The sequence below is a fragment of the Antechinus flavipes genome, chromosome 2 (assembly GCF_016432865.1).
Source record: "Antechinus flavipes isolate AdamAnt ecotype Samford, QLD, Australia chromosome 2, AdamAnt_v2, whole genome shotgun sequence".
Classification (NCBI taxonomy): Eukaryota; Metazoa; Chordata; class Mammalia; order Dasyuromorphia; family Dasyuridae; genus Antechinus; species Antechinus flavipes.
In genome coordinates, this window is record NC_067399.1 from 76,117,944 (window position 1) to 76,138,457 (window position 20,514).

General features: G+C 36.2%; 1 protein-coding gene across 1 annotated transcript in view; it reads left to right on the top strand.

The window, feature by feature from the left end:
• The window catches only part of LOC127547965 (zinc finger protein 420-like), a 15,400-nt gene extending 140 nt beyond the window's left edge, over positions 1–15,260 (top strand). Inside the window, exons 1-5 of the mRNA XM_051975099.1 lie at positions 1–119; positions 2,713–2,798; positions 9,213–9,339; positions 10,407–10,502; positions 11,272–15,260. The exon at positions 1–119 is cut by the window's left edge and continues 140 nt beyond it. Of these exons, the coding sequence (XP_051831059.1) occupies positions 116–119; positions 2,713–2,798; positions 9,213–9,339; positions 10,407–10,502; positions 11,272–13,256 (2,298 nt within the window). The 5' untranslated portion in view covers positions 1–115 and the 3' untranslated portion in view covers positions 13,257–15,260. The remainder of the gene's footprint in view (positions 120–2,712; positions 2,799–9,212; positions 9,340–10,406; positions 10,503–11,271) is intronic.
• Positions 15,261–20,514: the final 5,254 nt, after the last annotated feature.

The following is a 20,514-nucleotide window of genomic DNA, read 5'->3' on the forward strand; positions in this document are numbered from 1 at the left end:
TCACGCAGCGTCCGTGCGGATCTTGACGGAGCTAACCAGTCCGTGCAGGGCCGCGTGGGAGTGGGCTGTCCTCGGCCCTTTGTTCTCCTTCCCGACTCAGCCACCAGCCAGGAGGATGGGTGAGCGAGCGAAGGAGCGAGCCCCAGGACTCGCTGCCTGGCTGGAAGGCGGCGGCCCCCGCTGCTAGAAGCAGAGGTGTACGGGGAGGGAAGGGGTTGGGCCAGTGTGTATGTGCGTGCCCTGCAGGGCCTGGGGGAAGACGCTGATGTGCCACACCAGCGTGCCCTATGGAGGGTGTGTGTCCGTGTATGAAAGTGCCCTGAAAGGCCTGGGGCAGAGGGAAAGAGTGTTATAGTCTGTGTGTGTGTGCGTGCCTGTGAGCTGCATACCCTGCAGGGCCTGGGGGAGAGGGAGTGTGTGTAATACCTATGTCCCCTATGGGATGTGTGTGTATGCATGTGTGCCAGAGGTGCCCTGCGGGCCTGTGTGTCAGTGTCTGAGAAGCGTGTCCTGCCTGACCTGGGGAAGCGCGCGGTCCGTTACTGCAGTATAACCGAGGGTGGATGGCGGAGTTAAGCGGGGAACGTGGGGCGGTGAGGTGACTGTCTTTGTATGTGTGTCTGCGTAGAAGCCTGCCCTGCCGGGCCTGAGGAGAGGAGAAGGGCGAAGTGGGGGGCGAGGCATCTACATATCTGGGTCTCCATCTGTATCTGTGTGTACCTCTGGGTTTGGGGGAGAGGGAATGTTGCTTGCAGAGAGTGCGGTTGGTGGGAAGTGGAAAGGGACAGAGATCCTGGCATTCTGTCTTCAGATGGAAGGGATCCCCGAAGACTCCAAGGCCTCTTCTAGGAAGTTTGGGCTCTTAAAGCTTAAGTGACTCCCAAGGTCATGTGGGAGACTGAACGGTGAAATTTTTGATTTGGGCTTGCCGACTCCTAGGCTTGTGGGCTATCTGAATCGGTACCCAAAGATAAACTATCCTTTTAATTGGGGTGAAGACTAGTAATTCTCCTCGTTACTATTGAAGAGAGGAGTGTGCTGTGCTTGCTTGGTTAAGAAAGAACATTGACCTTGGAATTAGGAAAACCAAAATCCTGCTTCGGACACTCAACTTCGCCTTGTACTCCCCATCAAGTGATTTAACTTCTGTTTGCCTCTGTTTCTTCATCTGAAATGAGGATAATAGCAGCTCTCTTCCAGAACAGTTGTAAAGATAACATGGGATAATATTTGTAATGTGAGGATAATAGCAGCTCCCTTCCAGAACAGTTGTAAAGATAACGTGGGATAATATTTGTAATGTACTTTGCAAATCATAAGGCACTATAATATGCATATATGTGATTATATAGTAGTATAATATGTTATATAATATATAGTAGTGTAAATAATATATATAGCATATTTATGTAATATAGTATTTTATATGTATGGCTATTATTTTGTCTGTTGTTTTCCAACTGAGTCAGATTCCTTTTAAGGACTTTAATTTATACTATTTAACCACAAACATTGTATAGAATCGTAGATTTAGAGTTTAGAGATTTAGTTGAATCCCCTCTTTATACAGATTGAGGAAAGTGATTTCTAGAAAAGTTAATTGACACTATGTCAAGAACAAAGATTAAACATTAGAAAGTTTCTGCTCTTGAGGAGCTTACCTTCTGTTTGGTGGAAACAAACTTGTACATATATAAATATAAGATGATTTAGAGAGGTGGGACACTAGCAACTGAGGGAGATCAGGAAAGCATATATAAAGTGATAGATGACCTGAGTCTGAAGAAAGTGAGAGAGGCTATGAGATGGAGGTAAGAAGGGAGTAGCACATTATAGGCATGAGGAGCATCTCAAGAGACATCCCTAGTGCTAGGAGATGCATTTGAGGATAGATAGAGAGGTTGAAGACAAGAAAGCGATAAAGCTGGAGAAATAGTTTAATACTAAGTTGTGAAGAGCTTTTGAAACCAAACTTTAGTTTTTGGGTTTTTTTTTAATCCTAGGGGAAGTAAGGACTCCCCTTACAAACAAAGGACTCCCTAACAAAACGAAGCATGTTAAATAGAGAAGTGACTATATTGCAAGACCAATTTGTAGCAAATTTTACTAGTTCAGGTATGAGGTAACAAAATCCTATATTAAAAATGGTGGCTAATGTGAGTCATGAGAAGAGGATGGATGTGAGTGATGTGGACATTAAAAAACACAATATGGCAACTGTGGGATGTGTGGGATGAGGGAGTATAAGAAGTCAAAAGAGGACAGCGGAGTTGAAAACTAAGAAGATAAGAAAGATATTGGCACCCTCAATAGAAATAAGGACATTTGGAAAAGATTTGGGAGGAAAGATAATGAATTCTGTTTTAGGCCTACTGAGCCACTGACTAAATGAGACGCCTAAAGTGCAGAGTGCAGCATCCACTTCACATAATGGGTATGGCTATGAATTTAACCCATGTGTTCTGATTTCCAGGCCTGAGCTGTGTCCCTTAGAGCCTGTTGGACTTCTAAATAAACTCTTGAGTTTCTTCTCAGATATTGCCAGCTCCTGATATTGCCAGTCTGTATATGCTCCTGATATTGCCAGCTCTCCTTTAAGGAGCTCAGGATAATACCTACCTAACATGTAGGCATTTATAGCTTAGTGAATTGGGGTACTGCAAATCAAAATATTTTATTTTTTATTTTTTATTTTATTTTTTTCTCTCCCAGCTCTGCCTTCTCAAGGCTCTGGCCTTTTTTCAAGACAGAATATAGTGGAAGAAGAGGAGAGAATGATCCTAACAGCCAGGTCCCGGGTAAGTTGGGATTTTCTCTCAAATGTTATCTCAGTTCTCAGAGTATGGATGCTTTTCGTTCTGTAGACTTCAGTTTTTCTTGCCCATGAAAGTTCTGTGCAGAGACCTAAACCCTAATTGCTTTTCCCAAGAAAATGGCATATTCTGGCAAATTAGGTAGTTATTAGTTTGTGAAAGTTGGAAGGGATGTTAGAGATTATCTAGTACAGCCCCTTTAATTTGGACCCTTGACCTTAAATTTTGGCCTCGTTTCCCAGAGGTGGCATTTAGATTAGGTTTCTCAATATCCAGTTCTGTACTTTTCCCACAAAACCACTAAACTCTAGAAAATGCCTGTCTTTGTCTCATTTAGTATCCTTCCTCATCATCACTCTCCTTTTTCTATAAACTTTTGATTACTCAAGCATTGTAGCAGAGCAGAAAGAGTGAGCAAAGACCTAGACTTAACATAGGTATCTTTTAACCTTTTTGCTTGTTTTTTCATTTGTGAAATGAAGATAATACAATCCTTAATGCTTATAGTAAAGCTCATTCTATTTGTTTAAATAATAAAACCCCCTGAAGTCTGCTCATATTATTGAGATTCACATTGCATATTTTCATTGTCTTGGAACAAATTACCATATCTTACATATTATAACTTTGAATAATACAGATCTGCATACATGGGACAATTTCAGGATAATAATGTAGATAATGAATGTCTATCTACATTAGTTATTTAGCAAAAATTTGTAATTTTAATCTATATGTGTATTTTCTGGTACAAAGTAAGAACTTAATAAAGCTTGCTTTATTTCTTCCATGAAAAACTGATCTGCTTTATAACTTAGGTGGTCTTTGAGAGTTGTTGTGCCCTGATATTTCCTTATCTTCTGACCTACTTAGTGATCAAATGAATTAATATATGATATTTTGCAAAATTTCAATGTTAACTAAAGGTTAAGTCAATACTATCATTTTTCATCCATATCTCCCTTTTCTTTATTTTGAGCTAAAATGTTTTAAGAAAAACAAACCTAAGAATTCCAAGATCCACTTTCTACCTTCAAAGAGCCTTTTATCAATGAACAAAGATACACACACACACACACACACACAGAGATACAAATTATTATTGAGCAAAGTTAACTTATATTGTTTCCATCAAATCTTTTGTAGCCCTCACATTGTCTTCACTCACAGTGGTACTATACTGTTTCTTAACTAGGGCCCTCATCACCTTGTCTAGTTCAGTAGCCTCCTAACTAGTCTTCCTCTCTGTGAGTTGGAGTTTAGAAGAGATGATCAAGCTCTCTTTTTCATCCTCATCTTTAGTTGGAAATACTTCCTAAATAAGTGACTTTTGTGGTAACTCAGTGAGCACCAGAGAAGTAAGTCAGGTGGCACAATGTATAGAATGCTAAGCTTGGAGTCAGAAAGACTTGAGTTCAAATCAAGTTTTAAATACTTAAAAGCTGTGTGACCCTTTCACTTTTGTCTGCCTCAGATTCCTCAACAATAAAATGAGAATAATAACAACCTTCCAAGGTTGTGATATTTATGTAAAGCAATTAGCAAAGTGAAGGCATTTAATAAATGCTCCTTCTCCCTCACTCCCTATTTGAAGTCAGATTTCTTTGATTGATAACCATAGTATCAACTGGCTGGTACTTAATCTTAAATGGAAATGAATGTGGCAGTGTAAGGCCTCAGGTAGTTCTAATAAGGGGTATGTTCTTTCAGGTTTGCTACAATCTCCAACTTTGGGCCTATTACAGAATCTAGTGGTATAAACACCAACAGCTGGGAAGTAGATCCATAAAGAAAGCAAAAAAAATGTGCTTTGGGACCTTTATTTGTGTGGGAGAAAAGGATCTCACTTCTTCACATAGGTTATGTTGTTCTTAATAAATTTTACCCATTTTTAATATCTATTCTTTGAAGCTCAGGAAGTCAGAGGCCAAAATTAAATTTTACCTTTATTAATTCCAAGTTGTTTTTTTTTTTTTCAAAGACTGGACTTAAGTTTTTAAAGAGACATTGAGATCTGTCCTCTGGCCCAGGATAGCAAAGAAAACTTTCTCCCTCTCTTTGTTGGCTTTTAGCTTTTTTAGAAGAAGTGCAAGGTTAAAGGTCAGAATTACCAAAGCAAAGCTAAAGACAACTGACCACTGAGGCCTTTTATCAAAACCAGGGGTTTACAAAGAATATGTTTATATTTATCCAGGTGTGTGCATGTATATATTTTCTTATTTTAAAACATGATTTCCTAATTAAAGTCATTCAAATAATAAAATACCTATAAATGGAAAAGACATAAAAAAATTTATTGATACATTACTTAAATAATGTGGTTTGATGATAGGTAATAAAATATGTTTCATGTGAGACATATACTACTACTAACTAATTTATGGCACCACTATTGATTTATTTAATATTTTCCTAATACAAGTGTATATTTATCCTGGCTAACAAGTATTTCCATTTCTTAACGAGGGGAAATGATCTTTAGATTTAAAAGTTATTTAGCATTTCTTTACCTTTGTAAGAAGAGGCCTTCAGTAGCTTTTCCCTGAAATGACTGTCTTTAAAAGAGAGCGGAAAATAACAGAATTTACTAAGAAAAGGTTTGGAAATGCTTCATTTGCTCCACTGATTCAGTTGAAGAAAAAGTAAAAAGGAATAATGTCAGTAATAATAAACTTCTCATTGCTTTTTTGAGGAAAAGAATAATTATAATAAATATAAAGGACTTTTCCTTTGTAGCTATCTGCAAAACCTTTATCGATAGCTCTACATGCTAGCCACACCTGCAGCACAAGTTGTTCACTGACGCGAGGGACAGTCTGAAGAAGTGGACAGTTAGGAAAGATGCTGGGGAGAAATATTGCTTGAATTCCGAGGAGTGACAAGATTTTGAAGTTTGGTGATTGTAATAATACTTTTGACAAGAATAGGAATAGTTGAATGATGAGGATGGCTGAGGAGATAATGAATTTTGTTAGAATTATTCCATTCAACTGGAAATTGGTGAATGCCCATTAGTTGGGAAATGGCTGAATAAGTAATTAAGATATATAAAGGTAATGGAATATTGTTGTTCTGTAAGAAATGATGAGCAGGCTGATTTTAAAAAAATCCTGGAAAGACTTATGAACTGATGCTGAGTGAAGTGAGCAGAATATTGTATACAATAACAGGAAAACATTAGATATAGTAGCAACAATAACAAGATGATCAACTGTGATGGACTTGGCTCTTCTCAACAATGTAATGACTTAAGGCAATTTCAATAGACTTGGAATGGCTCTTCTCAACAATATAATGATTTAAGGCAATTCCAATAGTCTTGGAATGGAAAATGTCATTCACATCCAGAGAAGAACCATGGAAACTGAATATGGTTCAAAGCATAGTATTTTTACCTTTTTGTTTTTTTTTTTTCTTTCTTGTGATTTTTCTTTTTCTTTTGATCTGATTTTTCTTACACAACATGACAAATATGAAAATATTTAAAAGGATTGCACATATTTAACCTATCAGATTGTTTGCTGTCTTGGGGAAGGGAAGGGAAAGGAGGAGAAATTTTTAGAAAACAAAGTTTTACAAAAATGGATGATGAAAGCTATCTTTATATGTATTTGGTAAGATAAAATACTATTGAAAAAAAAATATTTAGTTTGATATATCAGCGTGACATCCAGGAGAATTGTTCGGTCAGTTGATTATAAAAAGAGGGTTTGGGGTTGACTTTGTAGATTTGAGAGAATAAAAATTATAGATTTTATGGATGATAAATACCTAAAAGAGAGTTGATACCCTAGGTAAATAAGTCATAGTAATAGAGCACCTTGATGCCTTTGATTATTCAAGTCACCTGAATCAGATAAGTTATATTCTTGAGTCTTAAAAGATTATACTATAGTATAATGTGAAGGGGCAAATTGTGAAATGTCTGGAATTGGTCATTTGATTTCATATTGTGAAGTGTTAAGTGAAGGCTTTGTAGACAACTAGGTAGCAAAGTGGGTAAGAATGATGAAGAACTTGGAATCAGGAACACCAAAGCCTCAGATATTTGTTAGCTGACCTGAACAAGTCACTTCATTTCAGTTTCCTCATCTATAAAATGGGGATACTAGTACCTGGGATTGTTATAAGTATGCTAGTAACAGAGTTGTTATAAGGATCATATATACAGCACTTTACAAACCTTTGTGTGTACAACACTGTACAAACTTTAAAACTCCCTGTGATGCTGGCTATTATTATTTATCATTACTTTTATCCTTGAAATAATAGAAAAAAGCAATAATTCTTGAGTTCTTAAATCAGATCTAAAGTCTTTGAAGAAATGTTCTCCTTTCCACATTGGGCTAATATAATTTTATTCCCTGTATTTTCATATATCTTTGTAAATGAAAAGAACCTATAGAACCCTAATGGGAAGTTTAAAATTCTGTGCTGTGTTTTCAAATATATATATCTTTATTAACCTTCAAAATTACAAAGAGAAATTCCTTCAAGTTCATGAAAAAGACCATCATATGAAGAGTATGTTTTATTTATATAATGATGTCTCATCCCTCCCATATCAATCAGAATCAAAGATTATTTTTGGAAGAAAACCCATCTTATTTTCTTTTGCAGAAAAAACAAAATACAAACTGAATAGTTCTACCTTCCATTGTTAGTTGTCATATATCATCCCATCCACTCAAGCAAAGGTCCTCTCCTTCTTTGTTCCTCTCTTTTCTAACAAACATAGCTTTATTGAATTTGCAGACTCAACAGCAACAACCACAAAAATTCCTTTTATCATTATCTCCTCCTGCCAGCCTCAGCCCATTTTGAGCTATAATATTCTTGCCACAGTTTTTATAGGACTGCACTTTTCTCCTTTCCCATCTCAGCTCCTGGGTGAATCAGTTCAACTCTATGCTATCTTCTCTTGTCCTTTGTCTTATTACTGATCACACCTTGCTGAACACTGACTAAACATTTCTACCCCCTTCACCATTTGTGGGCTAATGAACAGAATTTTGTCATTACCAAAATATATATATATATTTTTTTTGGTTAGATGATCTCAACTGATTCCTCATTGTAGCAAAGCAATCCTTTTATATCTCTGTAATCAGTTTACTCTCTCACCACAATAGCTACTTCAAATCTTTTTGTCTCTCTACAACCCTCCAACAGTATCCCTTCCACCTATTCTCTCAGCTAAAGACTTTGCCTAATATATCACCAAAAAACTGAGATCACTTCATCTTCTTCCCTTAATATCTCCTCTTTCTAGCATGTGTCACCTGAAGAGATGACCCTTGTATGGTATCAGTGGATCAAAAAGAATGAAAAGAAAAATTAGTGACTTTTTAGATGTAGTTCCAAATAGCTTTTTTGAATGGTTAGGTTAGTTCACTACTCTCCCAGTTGTGTATTACTGTGCCTGTTTTTTTCCAGATCCTTACATTTATTTTCCTTTTTGTTATACTTGTCAATCTGACAGGGTTGAAATGCAGCCTCAGATTTATTTTAGCTTGCTTTTCTATTATTATTTCTACTAGATATATAGAAATTGGTTATATGTGATCTCTTTATATTATATATGTTATATAGCTTATATTTCTTTCCTTAGGAAATGCTTGTTATAGATGCTTCAGCTTGGCTGGCTTGTCTGCCCTGTATGTGATACTTGGTGGGAAGGGTTGAGCCCTTCTTCACAAAAGTTGCCTCTCTCCCAAGAGGATAACTGGGCTGGATGTAGGACCAGTGGTTTATGAGTTGCTACTTCTCCTAGGACTCCTATGCCCATCTAATTGTTATAGTTGTTGATTGCTGGTAGTGATGATAAGGAAGGTGGGGCCCCCTCTCCTCAATGATTTCTCTCCTCACTAATGTCTGTAGGTGTTGAGCTGGAATCACTTCTGGTGATTTGGGTAGAGGAAAGGGGGAAGGGGAAAAAGGGAAGGAGAGGCATTGTTGTTCCCAATGCTCGTAGGCTCAGACTTCTGGACTGTCTCCATCAATCTGATAACAGAGGTGGTTGTAGCATTTACCATTGCTTACAAGTCAACCCGGGGCGGGGGGGGGGGGGGGGGGGGGGGGGGGGGGCGGGGAGGAGGAGAACAGGGGGAGTGGAATATATTTATTTGTTAGTCAAGTTTGACTAACTCATATTCTAATAGAGACTAGCTACCATGCTGAATCTAATTAGAAATTAATATTTGGAATATGATTGTTAGTGTTAATTTTAAGCATTGCAATAAAGCTCTATAATTGTATGATTTGGAATTTTGTGCAGAGAGTTTTATATGCCTGGTCTTTACTTGGTAAACAATGTATAAGAGTAAATTCTTCCATTCCTGACTTAATATAAAGAGATAATAAGCCTTGATTAAGTAAGAATATGTTTACTGTTTCCAGGTAACAGTAACTTTCAAGGATATAGCTGTAGACTTTACTAAAGAAGAATGGCAACAATTGGACCCTTCTCAAAAAGACTTGTACAGAGAAGTGATGTTGGAGAACTATAAAAACCTTGTTTCTCTGGGTAAGAATGGCTTTTCTCTGATGCTCAGAATGTGTTTTTCAGAATGTTTTTTTAATCCTTGATTAAAGGTATAAAAAGTACCTAATGCATTTCATTGGGTTATAGTTTGCTTACAGGGATGAGAGATTTATAATCCCTTCATAGTTAATAAATGGAGTGTTTTCTGCTTTTTGTTCTAAGAATTGGAAATGGGCCGCTTCATTATGGTATTTTTCATACTATGCTTGTCTCATTCTCTGATGCCTTAGATCAGCGGTCCTCCCCAAAAGTGTCAATGTAAATGACTGAAGCCATGAAATATTTCCAACCTTCTAAACTGGAAAGCGCTAATGTATTCATTTTCTTTTTTTATTCTACATTTTTTCTGCAGCCCAGTTTAGCTTTCACCACTGCTCTTCACATCTTCACTTTACCCCCACTCTCTCTATCCCCAGAACACACGCGCGTGCACACACACACACACACACACACACACACACACACAATTTCAGAACTAGAAGGCAGTTAAGATTAATTCAGTCTATACCTAAACAGCAATCCCCTCTACAACATCCTCACAGGTGATCATGCATCTCCACTTAAAAACTTCCTGTGAAGGAAAACCCACTACCTATTGAGACAGCCTATTATAATATTTGGATAAATCTATTTATTAAAAATTTTTTACCTTGTTCTTTCCTAGTTCTTCCCTTTGGGAATAAGCCAAATAAGTCTTGATTCATCTTTTACATAATTGATAACCTCACTTTTAAAAAAGCCTTGTGGTATGCTCTCTAGTAGCCACCCTGTTCTTCTTACCTTCTTGAATGCATTCTGTTTTATCTGTTTCCTTCCTAAAATATGATTTCTGTAATTCAACATATTATTCTATATGTAGTCCAGCTAGTGCACAATAAAACAAGATGCTTACCTTCCTTATAATGGAAACTGATCATCAATGCAACACTTTTAAGTTTAGGAACTTTAACAACTCTTTAGTCATATTTTTGGGGGTGAATTTCTGAAGAAGAAAGAACTAGAATTCTGAGTTCTCTTCAGAAATTTCCTGTTTTTTCTCCATATTTCAGGGGTTCCAATTTCCAAACCAGATATTATCTACCAATTAGAACAAGGAGAAGCACCATGGATATCAGAAAGGAAAGTCCAAAGGGGCTCCTCTCTTGGTGAGTAAGGTTAAATCAGGTAGATTTGTGCTATTAATTGGCTGGTTAGTGATGGGGATGGAACTCAAATGTTGTTGGCCAAGAAACTATCTTCAAAGGCCCATGCACCTGTTCACTAGCATTTACTCTTCTACCTTGTCCCTCTGACAACTCATTTATTGGCAAAACGTGAGCAACAATAAAACCTAAGTACAAGAGATTGAGATAAAGAAGGGTACAAGTTTGAACTGGTCAACTAATATAAAAATGGTGGACAGGGAGAACCAGAAGGGGTGGAGGGGCTAAGGGTGATTAAGAGGACAAACAGCTGTTTAGTAGATATGAGACACAGGCAGATAGAGGAAGAAGAAAAGGAGGTTATGAACAGAAAGGAATTTCCAAATTTAAGAACATGGCAGTAGTATAATTATGGATGATGGTAAAATCTAAATCCTAATCCTCCCTGTGGTTTACTGAGGTTGAATGAAAATGTAGAATAGAATTGGTTGATGAATTTAGAGACTTCTTAGGAATGAAAGTGATAGGGAAGGGGAAATAGAAAACAAGAGAAGCAAGTGAATCTACATGGGAGGGGGAATAGAGGAGAAGAGAAGCAAGTGAATCCAACAAGCAAGTGATCTACTAGAGGTAGAACTTGGAGCCAGGTATTCCAAATATCAAGTCTATTTGTTAGTAGAATGATCCTCTTTGTTGGATAATACAGAACCAAATATAGCTGCTTTCTTTCTCCCAACAAGGACAGAATAATTATATCTTTTACTTATTCCAGGTGGGGAAATGTTTGAACGATCTGAAATCAAGGCATCAGCTTGGAAGTTGGGCATTTTTATAGAAGAATCATCCAAGGAAACATTCATATGGGATAATTCCTGGGGTCCTGTGTTGGGAGAAGCTAGGGAATATGATATTAGGTCGGAGGGGCATTCCAAATATGGAAAATTAACTCATAGAACAAGTTCCAGTAAAACAAGAAACCATGAATATAAATTTGGGAAAAGCTTTGATCAGGAATCAACCATTTTTCCTCAACAAAGAATTTCTGTAGGAAATAGTCCCAGTAAATGTGATGATTATGGAAAGAGTTCTAGTCAACAGTCACACATAGTTAAATACAATAGAATCTCCTCCACAAAAAAGCTTTCTAAATTCAATGAATGTGAAACATCTTTTAGCTATAATACAGACTTTATTCAAAACCATAGACTCCATTCTGGAGAAAAAACTTTTGAGTGCAACAAATGTGGGAAGACCTTCAGTCAAAAAACTGGCCTTACTGAACACCAGCGCATTCATACTGGAGAAAAACCTCATAAATGCAATGAATGTGGGAAAGCCTTTAGACGCAGTACACAACTTAATGTACATCAACGAATTCATACTGGAGAGAAACCCCATAAATGCAATGAATGTGGAAAGGCCTTCAGGCGAAGCACACAACTTACTGTACATCAGAGAATTCATACTGGAGAGAAACCCCATTTGTGTAATGAATGTGGAAAAGCTTTTAGACAGAGCACCCAACTTACTTACCATCAGAGAATTCATACTGGAGAGAAGCCTCACAAATGTAATGAATGTGGAAAGGCATTTATCCGCAACACACAACTTACTGTACATCAAAGAATTCATACTGGAGAGAAACCTCACAAATGTGATGAATGTGGGAAAGCCTTTATCCAGAGAATACAACTTACAGTACATCAGAGAAGTCATACTGGAGAGAAACCTCATATGTGTGATGAATGTGGGAAGGCCTTTAGACGAAGTACACAGCTTACTGTACATCAAAGGATTCATACTGGAGAAAAACCCCACAAGTGTAATGAATGTGGGAAGGCCTTTATCCGGAACACAGAACTTACTGCACATCAAAGAATTCATACTGGAGAACATCCCCACAAATGTAATGAATGTGGGAAAGCCTTCATACGTAGGACACAGCTCACTGTACATCAAAGAATTCACACTGATGAGAAGCCCCATATATGTAACGAATGTGGAAAAGTATTTATCCAGAGTATACAACTTACAGTACATCAGAGAATTCATACTGGAGAGAAACCTCACATGTGTAATGAATGTGGCAAAACCTTCAACCACCGATCATCTCTTAGTTCCCATCTAAGAATCCATACTGGAGTAAAGCCCTATAAATGTAAAGAATGTGGCAAAGCCTTCATGGATAGTTCTTACCTTACCTACCATCAGAGAATTCATACTGGAGAGAAACCTTATACTTGTAATGAATGTGGGAAAGCCTTTAACCATAGATCATCCCTTAAAAACCATCGGAGAATTCATACTGGGGAGAAACCTTATAAATGCAATGAATGTGGTAAATGCTTCAGTAATTGTTCATCTCTTGCTTGCCATCAAAAAATCCATACTGGAGAGAAACCTCACAAATGCAATGAGTGTGGAAAGGCCTTCATTCAGATTATCCATCTTACCGTACATCAGAGAATTCATACGGGAGAGAAACCTTATGAATGTAATGAATGTGGGAAAGCCTTCAAACACAATTCATCCCTTACTTCCCATCTCAAAACCCATAGTCGAAAGGAACCACATAAATGGAGCCGACAACATAGTCATCATCAGAGAAATCATACAAGTAAGAAACCTCTTAAAAATAATAAAAGTGGTAAAACCTTCACCCACAGTCCATCCCTTAGTCATCAGAAAAGTCACATTGGAGAGAAGTCTTCTGAAACTCAAACCCCTCATCCTGACAGTACTTCAGTGAATCCATGAGTGTGGGTACTGTGTTGCTGGTTGCAGCCCAAATACACTTCACTCTGTGCACTTCTTGTTTATGTTCATCCTAACATGTCTAACAAAATAATTCTCTCAGAATTTACCAGTTAGCATGTGTAGTAGCACTTTCCATTCTCACTTTGATCTTGCTATACTATCTGAAATTATTGAACACTTTTCTAAACTATAGTTTCTCCTTAAACTTTAAAAGGAGTACACTTTCAATTCCCTTCCAATCGCATCAATTTCTCCTCTACCTCCTTTATTAGTTCCTCATCTATTTCTAGATAGCTTGAGGAAGTTATTTCCCAAAGTTCTGTTCTTGTTCCTTTTCTCTGTCTTTTTTTTTCTTAGAAGGATCGTTTATTCCATGCCTCCAACTATATAAACTGAAGTTGACTCCCAGATCATTATCTAGCTTTTAGCTCTCTCCCAAGCTCCAGACCTCTATGTTCTATCTTCAGGACAATTTCATTAAAGTCCCACAAGCATTTCAAACTCACATGTCCAAAGCTGAACTTATTTGTTTTTGTCTCTGCCCCTAAACCTGCTGTTTCTTTTGATTTGACATTGGTGCTACCATTCTCCTCACTTGATTTTATGTTTAGTTCTCCTGACTCCCTCACCTCATACACAATTATCTAACCATGTCCTTTTGACATTTATTTTATTTGGTCATTTAACAAATACTCATTCAACCCATTCTATAAACAGAGAACTTCGTAAGTCTATGCTTAACTACAGAGATTTAATGACATGTTTTACCTATAATGGCAGTCCCAGTCTACTAGACAATAGAATGCAATATCTGTATTATAACTTATACATTCTTTTCTTACTGTGTTACCACCCTTCTCATCTTAATATAAGTCTTTCCTACCACCAGCCTAGAAAAATACTACAACCTAGTAAAAGATCTTTTCCTTTTTTATTAACCTTTCAATTCATCTTTTACGAGGTTGCCATTTCCACACATAGAATTAATTGGGTCATGCTTATACTCTTAAAATCTTCAATGGTTCTCAGTAACCTAGAGAGCAATTGAAACCCCAACACCTGCTATATACACCACACTTGTAATTCACAATTAGCCTGCCATTCCAGCCTTATCTCATACTATTTCACTTCATGTACTCTTTGCTTCAGTAAGACCAGACAGTTTGTTCCATCAATACACATTTTCTGTTCATGCTGTTCCCTATGCTTAGATTGTTCTTTGACCACTTGATTTCTCTTCATCCTTTAAGTCTAACTCAAGTGCTCCTTTTTGAAGTCTTCCATGACCCTGTGGTCTCCATACCCTACTCCATCCCCATATTTCATGTAGCACTTTGTGCCTAATAGAATGTGTATTATTTTAAATTATAATTCTCTGGATATGTCATCTTTATACTGTAAGTTTCACAAAGGCAAAGACTGTTGTACATAGAAATGTTTTTCTCCAGGACCTGTCACAGTGTCCTTCACACAGAAGATGATTATTGAAGTGAACTTTATTGAATTGATGACATGAAAACTTTTATTTAAAGTGTTTATCTGACTAAATATCAATGAATTCATATTATAGAGAGACTTTATAAACAGTTCATTAGTGGCATAAGGCCCCTGCTCTGGTACTAAACTGATTCTTGACTTTTTGGTTTAATATTCCAGAAATCCCTTTCCCTTGAATTCTACCTTCTGCCTTCTAAAGATAATTTTCCTTCATTGCATCTTACTATGGATATTTTTGTAGTTGATGTAGCCAATTGAAAGCCCAATTCTGTAACTTTCCCAACAATGTTTATTTATTGGCTCAGATAAATTTGTAATTAGTGGAAGTTCCAGTAAGATGGGATCTTGGTGATCATGAAAGCCAGTTCCCTTATTTTATAGATTAAGAAACTGAGGCCCAGAGAGGGATGAGTAATTTGTTCAAGATTGTAAGTGGCAGTGCATGTAAATGAAATAATGCGTGTGAAGTCCTATATAAAACTTAAAAGATATAATGGTTTCAAATAATTCTTAGACTTGAACTGTGTTTCATGAAGTAATTTTGATAATAATTCTTTGTTTTCCTCCTGACTATTCAAAACAAAGTTCAGGTTCAACCCTGGAAAAAATCATTTTGCCATGGTCCTACTTGTTAGCTCCATAAAACCGAGGAATTTTCCATTTGGTAACAGTAACAGTTTTTAAATGCAAAAGCTGTTAAAAAGCACTAGACTCAGTAATTCTGAAAGAAGTAAAATTCAAAGTTTACCTCATCTTATGCCCTTCTTCTCTTAGATAACCCCTTTGCAGAGGCTTATCTTGTTTCTTACATACCTGTTAAGTTATACCTATTTTGGAATTAAATAATAATGTTGTATTTAAAGGTGTATTTATGACCTCACTAAAGTATCTCTAGGTGCAACACAAGGAATGATATACAAACATATGGCACTAGACAGTTGTTGATGCATCTCCATGGATGTACCATAGGGTTCTGGACTGCTATCAGAGTATGCTTAGACTGCCTTGCTGCTCATGATAGCCAAATCCCAAAGCCAAAAAGTTACAATTTTAAAATAATTCATATTTTTCTTAGCTCAATATCTATCAGTACTGTATTTACTAAATCACTCTTTCAGGAAAGCAAAGGAGCAAGGAGTCAATAAGAGAGAACCTCAAATTAAAGCTTTCATTTTTTTTTTAAGGAAAAATCTATAAACTTATTTTTTTTACATTTCTATAACTATTTTGATATAATTGGTTTTCTTTGTAATTCTATGTATTTTATGCATTTAAAAAGAGTCCATAGGTTTCACCAGACTGTCAAAGTGTTCCATAACACAAAAAAGGTAAGAATATCTGGTATAAAAGGAACTTTGTTTAGAATAAAGTATGGATTAGAAGCAAAAATTAATTTTAAAATGCTCTATATTATTAGATTGAATAGCAATTTTCTCACATAAAAGGGTAAAGCATTTAATAATTTTAATAAAATATAATTTAAATTTAGAGGCTTAAAATTCATTAGCACACTGTTTATGTGGAAACATTTAGAAAGTTTAAATTTGAAAAGTTGAATAGTTGATACAGATGCCACCTTCAAAAGCAGGAAGTGGCACTGATGATCCGAGACAAATGCAAACACCAAGAAAAGATGTCAAGAAAAAAACAATCTATTACATTAGAAGGTCTATTCTAAATAAGAATATATAAATTTTTACTTAGGGGTGGCTCAACATTCCTGGGAATTTTCATTTTGGAGTTTCAGGAGATGACTGATGGATTCTTTCAATTTCTATTGAAATTGCAGTTTCTTGTAAAGTGGTATCTAAGCTTTTTTTGTTTGTTTCAGAGCTTTCACATTATCCAATGTGTCTGAAAGTATTTCTCCTCGATCTATTTTGCAGATCAGTTGTTTTTCCTCTGAGATACTGTACATTTTCCATATTTTTCCAGATTTGGGACTTTATTATTTCTTGATGATTTATTAGTTTCCATTTGACCAATTCCAGCTTTTAAGAAATTGTTTCTTTTTTCTGTAAGGCTTTGTTCCTCTTTTCCCAAGTTCTTAATTATTCTCTTCATATTTTTGTTCCATATACTCATTTGACTCTTTCATTTTTTTTCTCTCAGCTTTTAAAATCATCTTGGAATTCTTATTGGACATGTGTCCAAGCTATATTTTCCTTGGAGGCTTTATTTGTTGATCTTTTCAAGTCTTTTGTGTGTTTTGAGTCTTGGACTTCCCTATATAGTCTAGTATTGGGGGGTGGGGAGAGAGGGGGTTTGCTCATTCTTTCTGACTGCTTCCAGGCTTTGAAGCTATGTCAGTGTTGGGCTCCGTACACCTCTAGTTTGGGGCAGGGGGAGGGCCCAGAAAGATGGGTGGGAAGATGTCTGGCCTGAATTTCTGTTCTTTTAAATTTTTCTGCTTGCTTTCACAACTCATTCTGGGACTCTGCAAGTTTTCAGTGTTGCCATAGTGGTATGATTAGGGAGATATGTTTACCACACTCTTAGTCGAGCTTGGCAAATCCCTGGCCCAGATTTGAGTCTGTTGGCTTTTGATTGGTTGAGCCTTTTAGCAGACTGAATTCAGTCACAGTTAACCTGCTGAAAGATTCTACAGGTTCATAGTGATTGAGCTGCTGGCTATCCTTTGGGCTAGGACTCTTGCTCTGGTTATTCCACTACAGGCATACCAAGGAGGCTGAAGCTTAGAACTGTGCTCTTGTTAGCGCTTCTGGAATCAGGAAGTCACATAGCTACAATTCTAAAACTTGTTCCTTGCTCAATACACATTCAAGATCCATGTTCACTTGCACCTGTTTCTCTCCACCTTAGGTGAATCAGAATTGATATAATAGACAACAGATCCACCCAGTGGCAGTACATTTCTGCACCACATTCCTGCTATTTCAGGAATCCCCTGGGATTTCTTTCTCTTCTATTGCCCTTTCTCAACTCTCTTTCTTTGGGCACTGAAACAGTGATATTGCTGCCAAACATGCTTCTGGCTAGTCCTTCTCTGACCTGGGTTAGAAATATCATTCACTGTGATTTTTCCTTGACTTTTTATTTGAGAGGTTTTGAAGTTCTTTGTGGAGGAAGTATGCTGGATGAGCTAAGCAAAAATACTTCCTTTCACTTCACCATCTTTTCCTATGAATTTTAAATGTTATGTATTTTCATTTATTAAAACATGTTTTTTATACCCAGCCTAAATTTGCCTCACCCGAATTTCCTTCTGTGGCTTCTAGTTCTAAGACCAAGAAAAATATGTCTAATCTGCCTTCCCTTGTCTTCTGTTAAGTCATTATCCACATTCCACCCTTTCCTTCTGTTTCCCTCTAACAATTCCATTAAATTTTCCCTCTTTCATTTGAAAGCATCACCATCATTATTCTAGGACATCTGTTCCCTTATCTCCATCCATCTTGTAACAGTCTTCTAATAGGGTTCTGGGTTCCTAGGTATTCCCATTTTCAGTCTATTCACTACACAGTTGCCACAATATAAGCTTTCTAAAGCACAAATCTGACTTTTCAAGAACCTTCAGTAGCTACTTATTATAAACTAAAACTTAATTTGGCTTTAAAAATCCATCATATTTGACTATCTTACTTATGTAAGCTAATGATACACAGTACTTCCCTTCTTCCACTTTAGATTAAATTAGACTAGCTGTTCTTTTAAATTCAGCACTTGCTCATCTGTATCTGGCCTTTTGCATAGCTTATCTTCCATGCCTGGAATGTATGTCTTTCTTTTTTCTGCTTCTTAGTATCTTAAAGACTTAGTGTCATTTCTGATAGGAAACTTCTTGTTCTACTTAGTTGTAAATACTCTTTTATTTTCTCCTGAAATTATCATACATATTTTTTTTTTTTACAAGTTGTATGTCTACCTCTTCCCTCAGGAGAATCTAAAGATTACTACTTCTTTTGTCATTGTATCTCTATACTTAACTGCATATAGTAAATACTTAAAGAATGTTTACCAAATTTATATTCATGACAGCCTTTAAAATAATTGAAGACATTTATTTCCCCCACCATGTCTAATCTTCCAGATCAAAATTTCCAATTTAGCAGATCTTTATATGGTCTCAAATATCTTCATGATGTTCCTCTGGAGATGTCAGCTTATTTCCTAACTGGAATTATTTCCTAATATGGAACTCCCTCTAGTTCTGGTCTGACAAAGACAGAAGGAAAGAAGGGACACTAATGAAAGAGAAAAATATTGATAAAGCTTTGAAAACATTTGTCCTTATCCCTTTGAGGGAGGGTCATGCTTTCCAAGATAGTGGTGGTTTGTGACCACGTCATTTGGATCTTGACTCTATGACCCCATTTGGGGTTTTCTTGGCAAAGAAACTGAAGGGATTTTCAACTATCTTCTCAAGTTCATTTTATAGATGAGGAAGGGTTAAGTGGCTTATCCAGAGTCACACAATTTAAAAGTGTCTTAAGGCCATATTTGAGCTCAGGAAGATGTCCACCTGACCCCAGACCTAGTTTTCTGAGTTGAATTCTGTCCTCAGATATTTTCTAGCTGTAGAACTATAGACAGATTACTTCACTTTGTTTGCTTGTTTCCTTATCTGGCACTAGAGAAGAAAGTGGTAAATTATTCCAGTATTTCTGCAAGAAAACCCCAAATAGAGTCATGTAATCAATCACAACTGAAATACTACTTTGCAAAGGAAACAAAAGAGAGCAAAGTTTACTATTCCAGAAACCAAACCTAATGGTATGGTAGAAACAGATTACAGAGATCAGTGGAGGCCTTATGAAAATCTAAATGTGATTTTTAAAATCAATTTTTTTAAAAGAACAGGGAAAATTAATAACAAATGAGGGATTAAATAAAATTGTCAAGATAGTCTATTATGTGGCACAAAGATTAAAACTTAAAATGGGATTAATATTTACAGAACTATAAATCCCCTGATAGATTTCTTAACACAAAAAGAAATACATAGGGCAAAAACCCAAACTTAGAAATTGAGCAGTCCATAAATGATCTGAGTCTTGGAATGACCTACAAGTGAAGAGTCAAAGAACCATTCCCATATTGAATAAATTTTTGTAAAAATGGGAAGGTAACCTTATTAAGGGTAAAATGTAAGAAAAATATGGTCCTGATAGTTTTAACTAGGTAGAGAAAACAGGCTACTGACAAAATAAGTAAGATAATAAAAATGTTATATTTAAAAATTATTCCATTATGATAATATTGGATTTATACCAAAACTATAGGAATAGTTAATTTTAAAATAAAACATTTAAAAATATATCTTATGGCAGTAGACTTGGGAAAGTATTAGACAAAATACACCAAGTCATTTGCGCATGTGTGCATATGTTTTAAAGACTAAAAGGATTGGGACTTATGATTTAATTGCTCTGGGAAACTTGCTAGATGAGAAAATTTCCTCTGCTGCACAGGTCAGCACTTTCCCTTCATCCATAGTTAGTTTTACAGCACTACAAAGTTAAGTAAGTAACATTCTAAGAAGAAAATAAATGTATATAGGAAAAAAGGAAGCAAAATTGTTTCTGCAGACATGCAAAAAAATTTTTTTAATTTAGATCCAGTAGATAAACTCAAATAATCAATAACTTTATTAAGGTAGCAAAATATAAATTAAACCTATAAAATGATCTTTTCTGTATTTTATAAAAAACCCTAGGAAGATACAGAAAAAAATTTTACTTGACATAACTATAAAATGCATAAAATATTGGAGAACTAATCTCTCAACCAAGCAGAACCT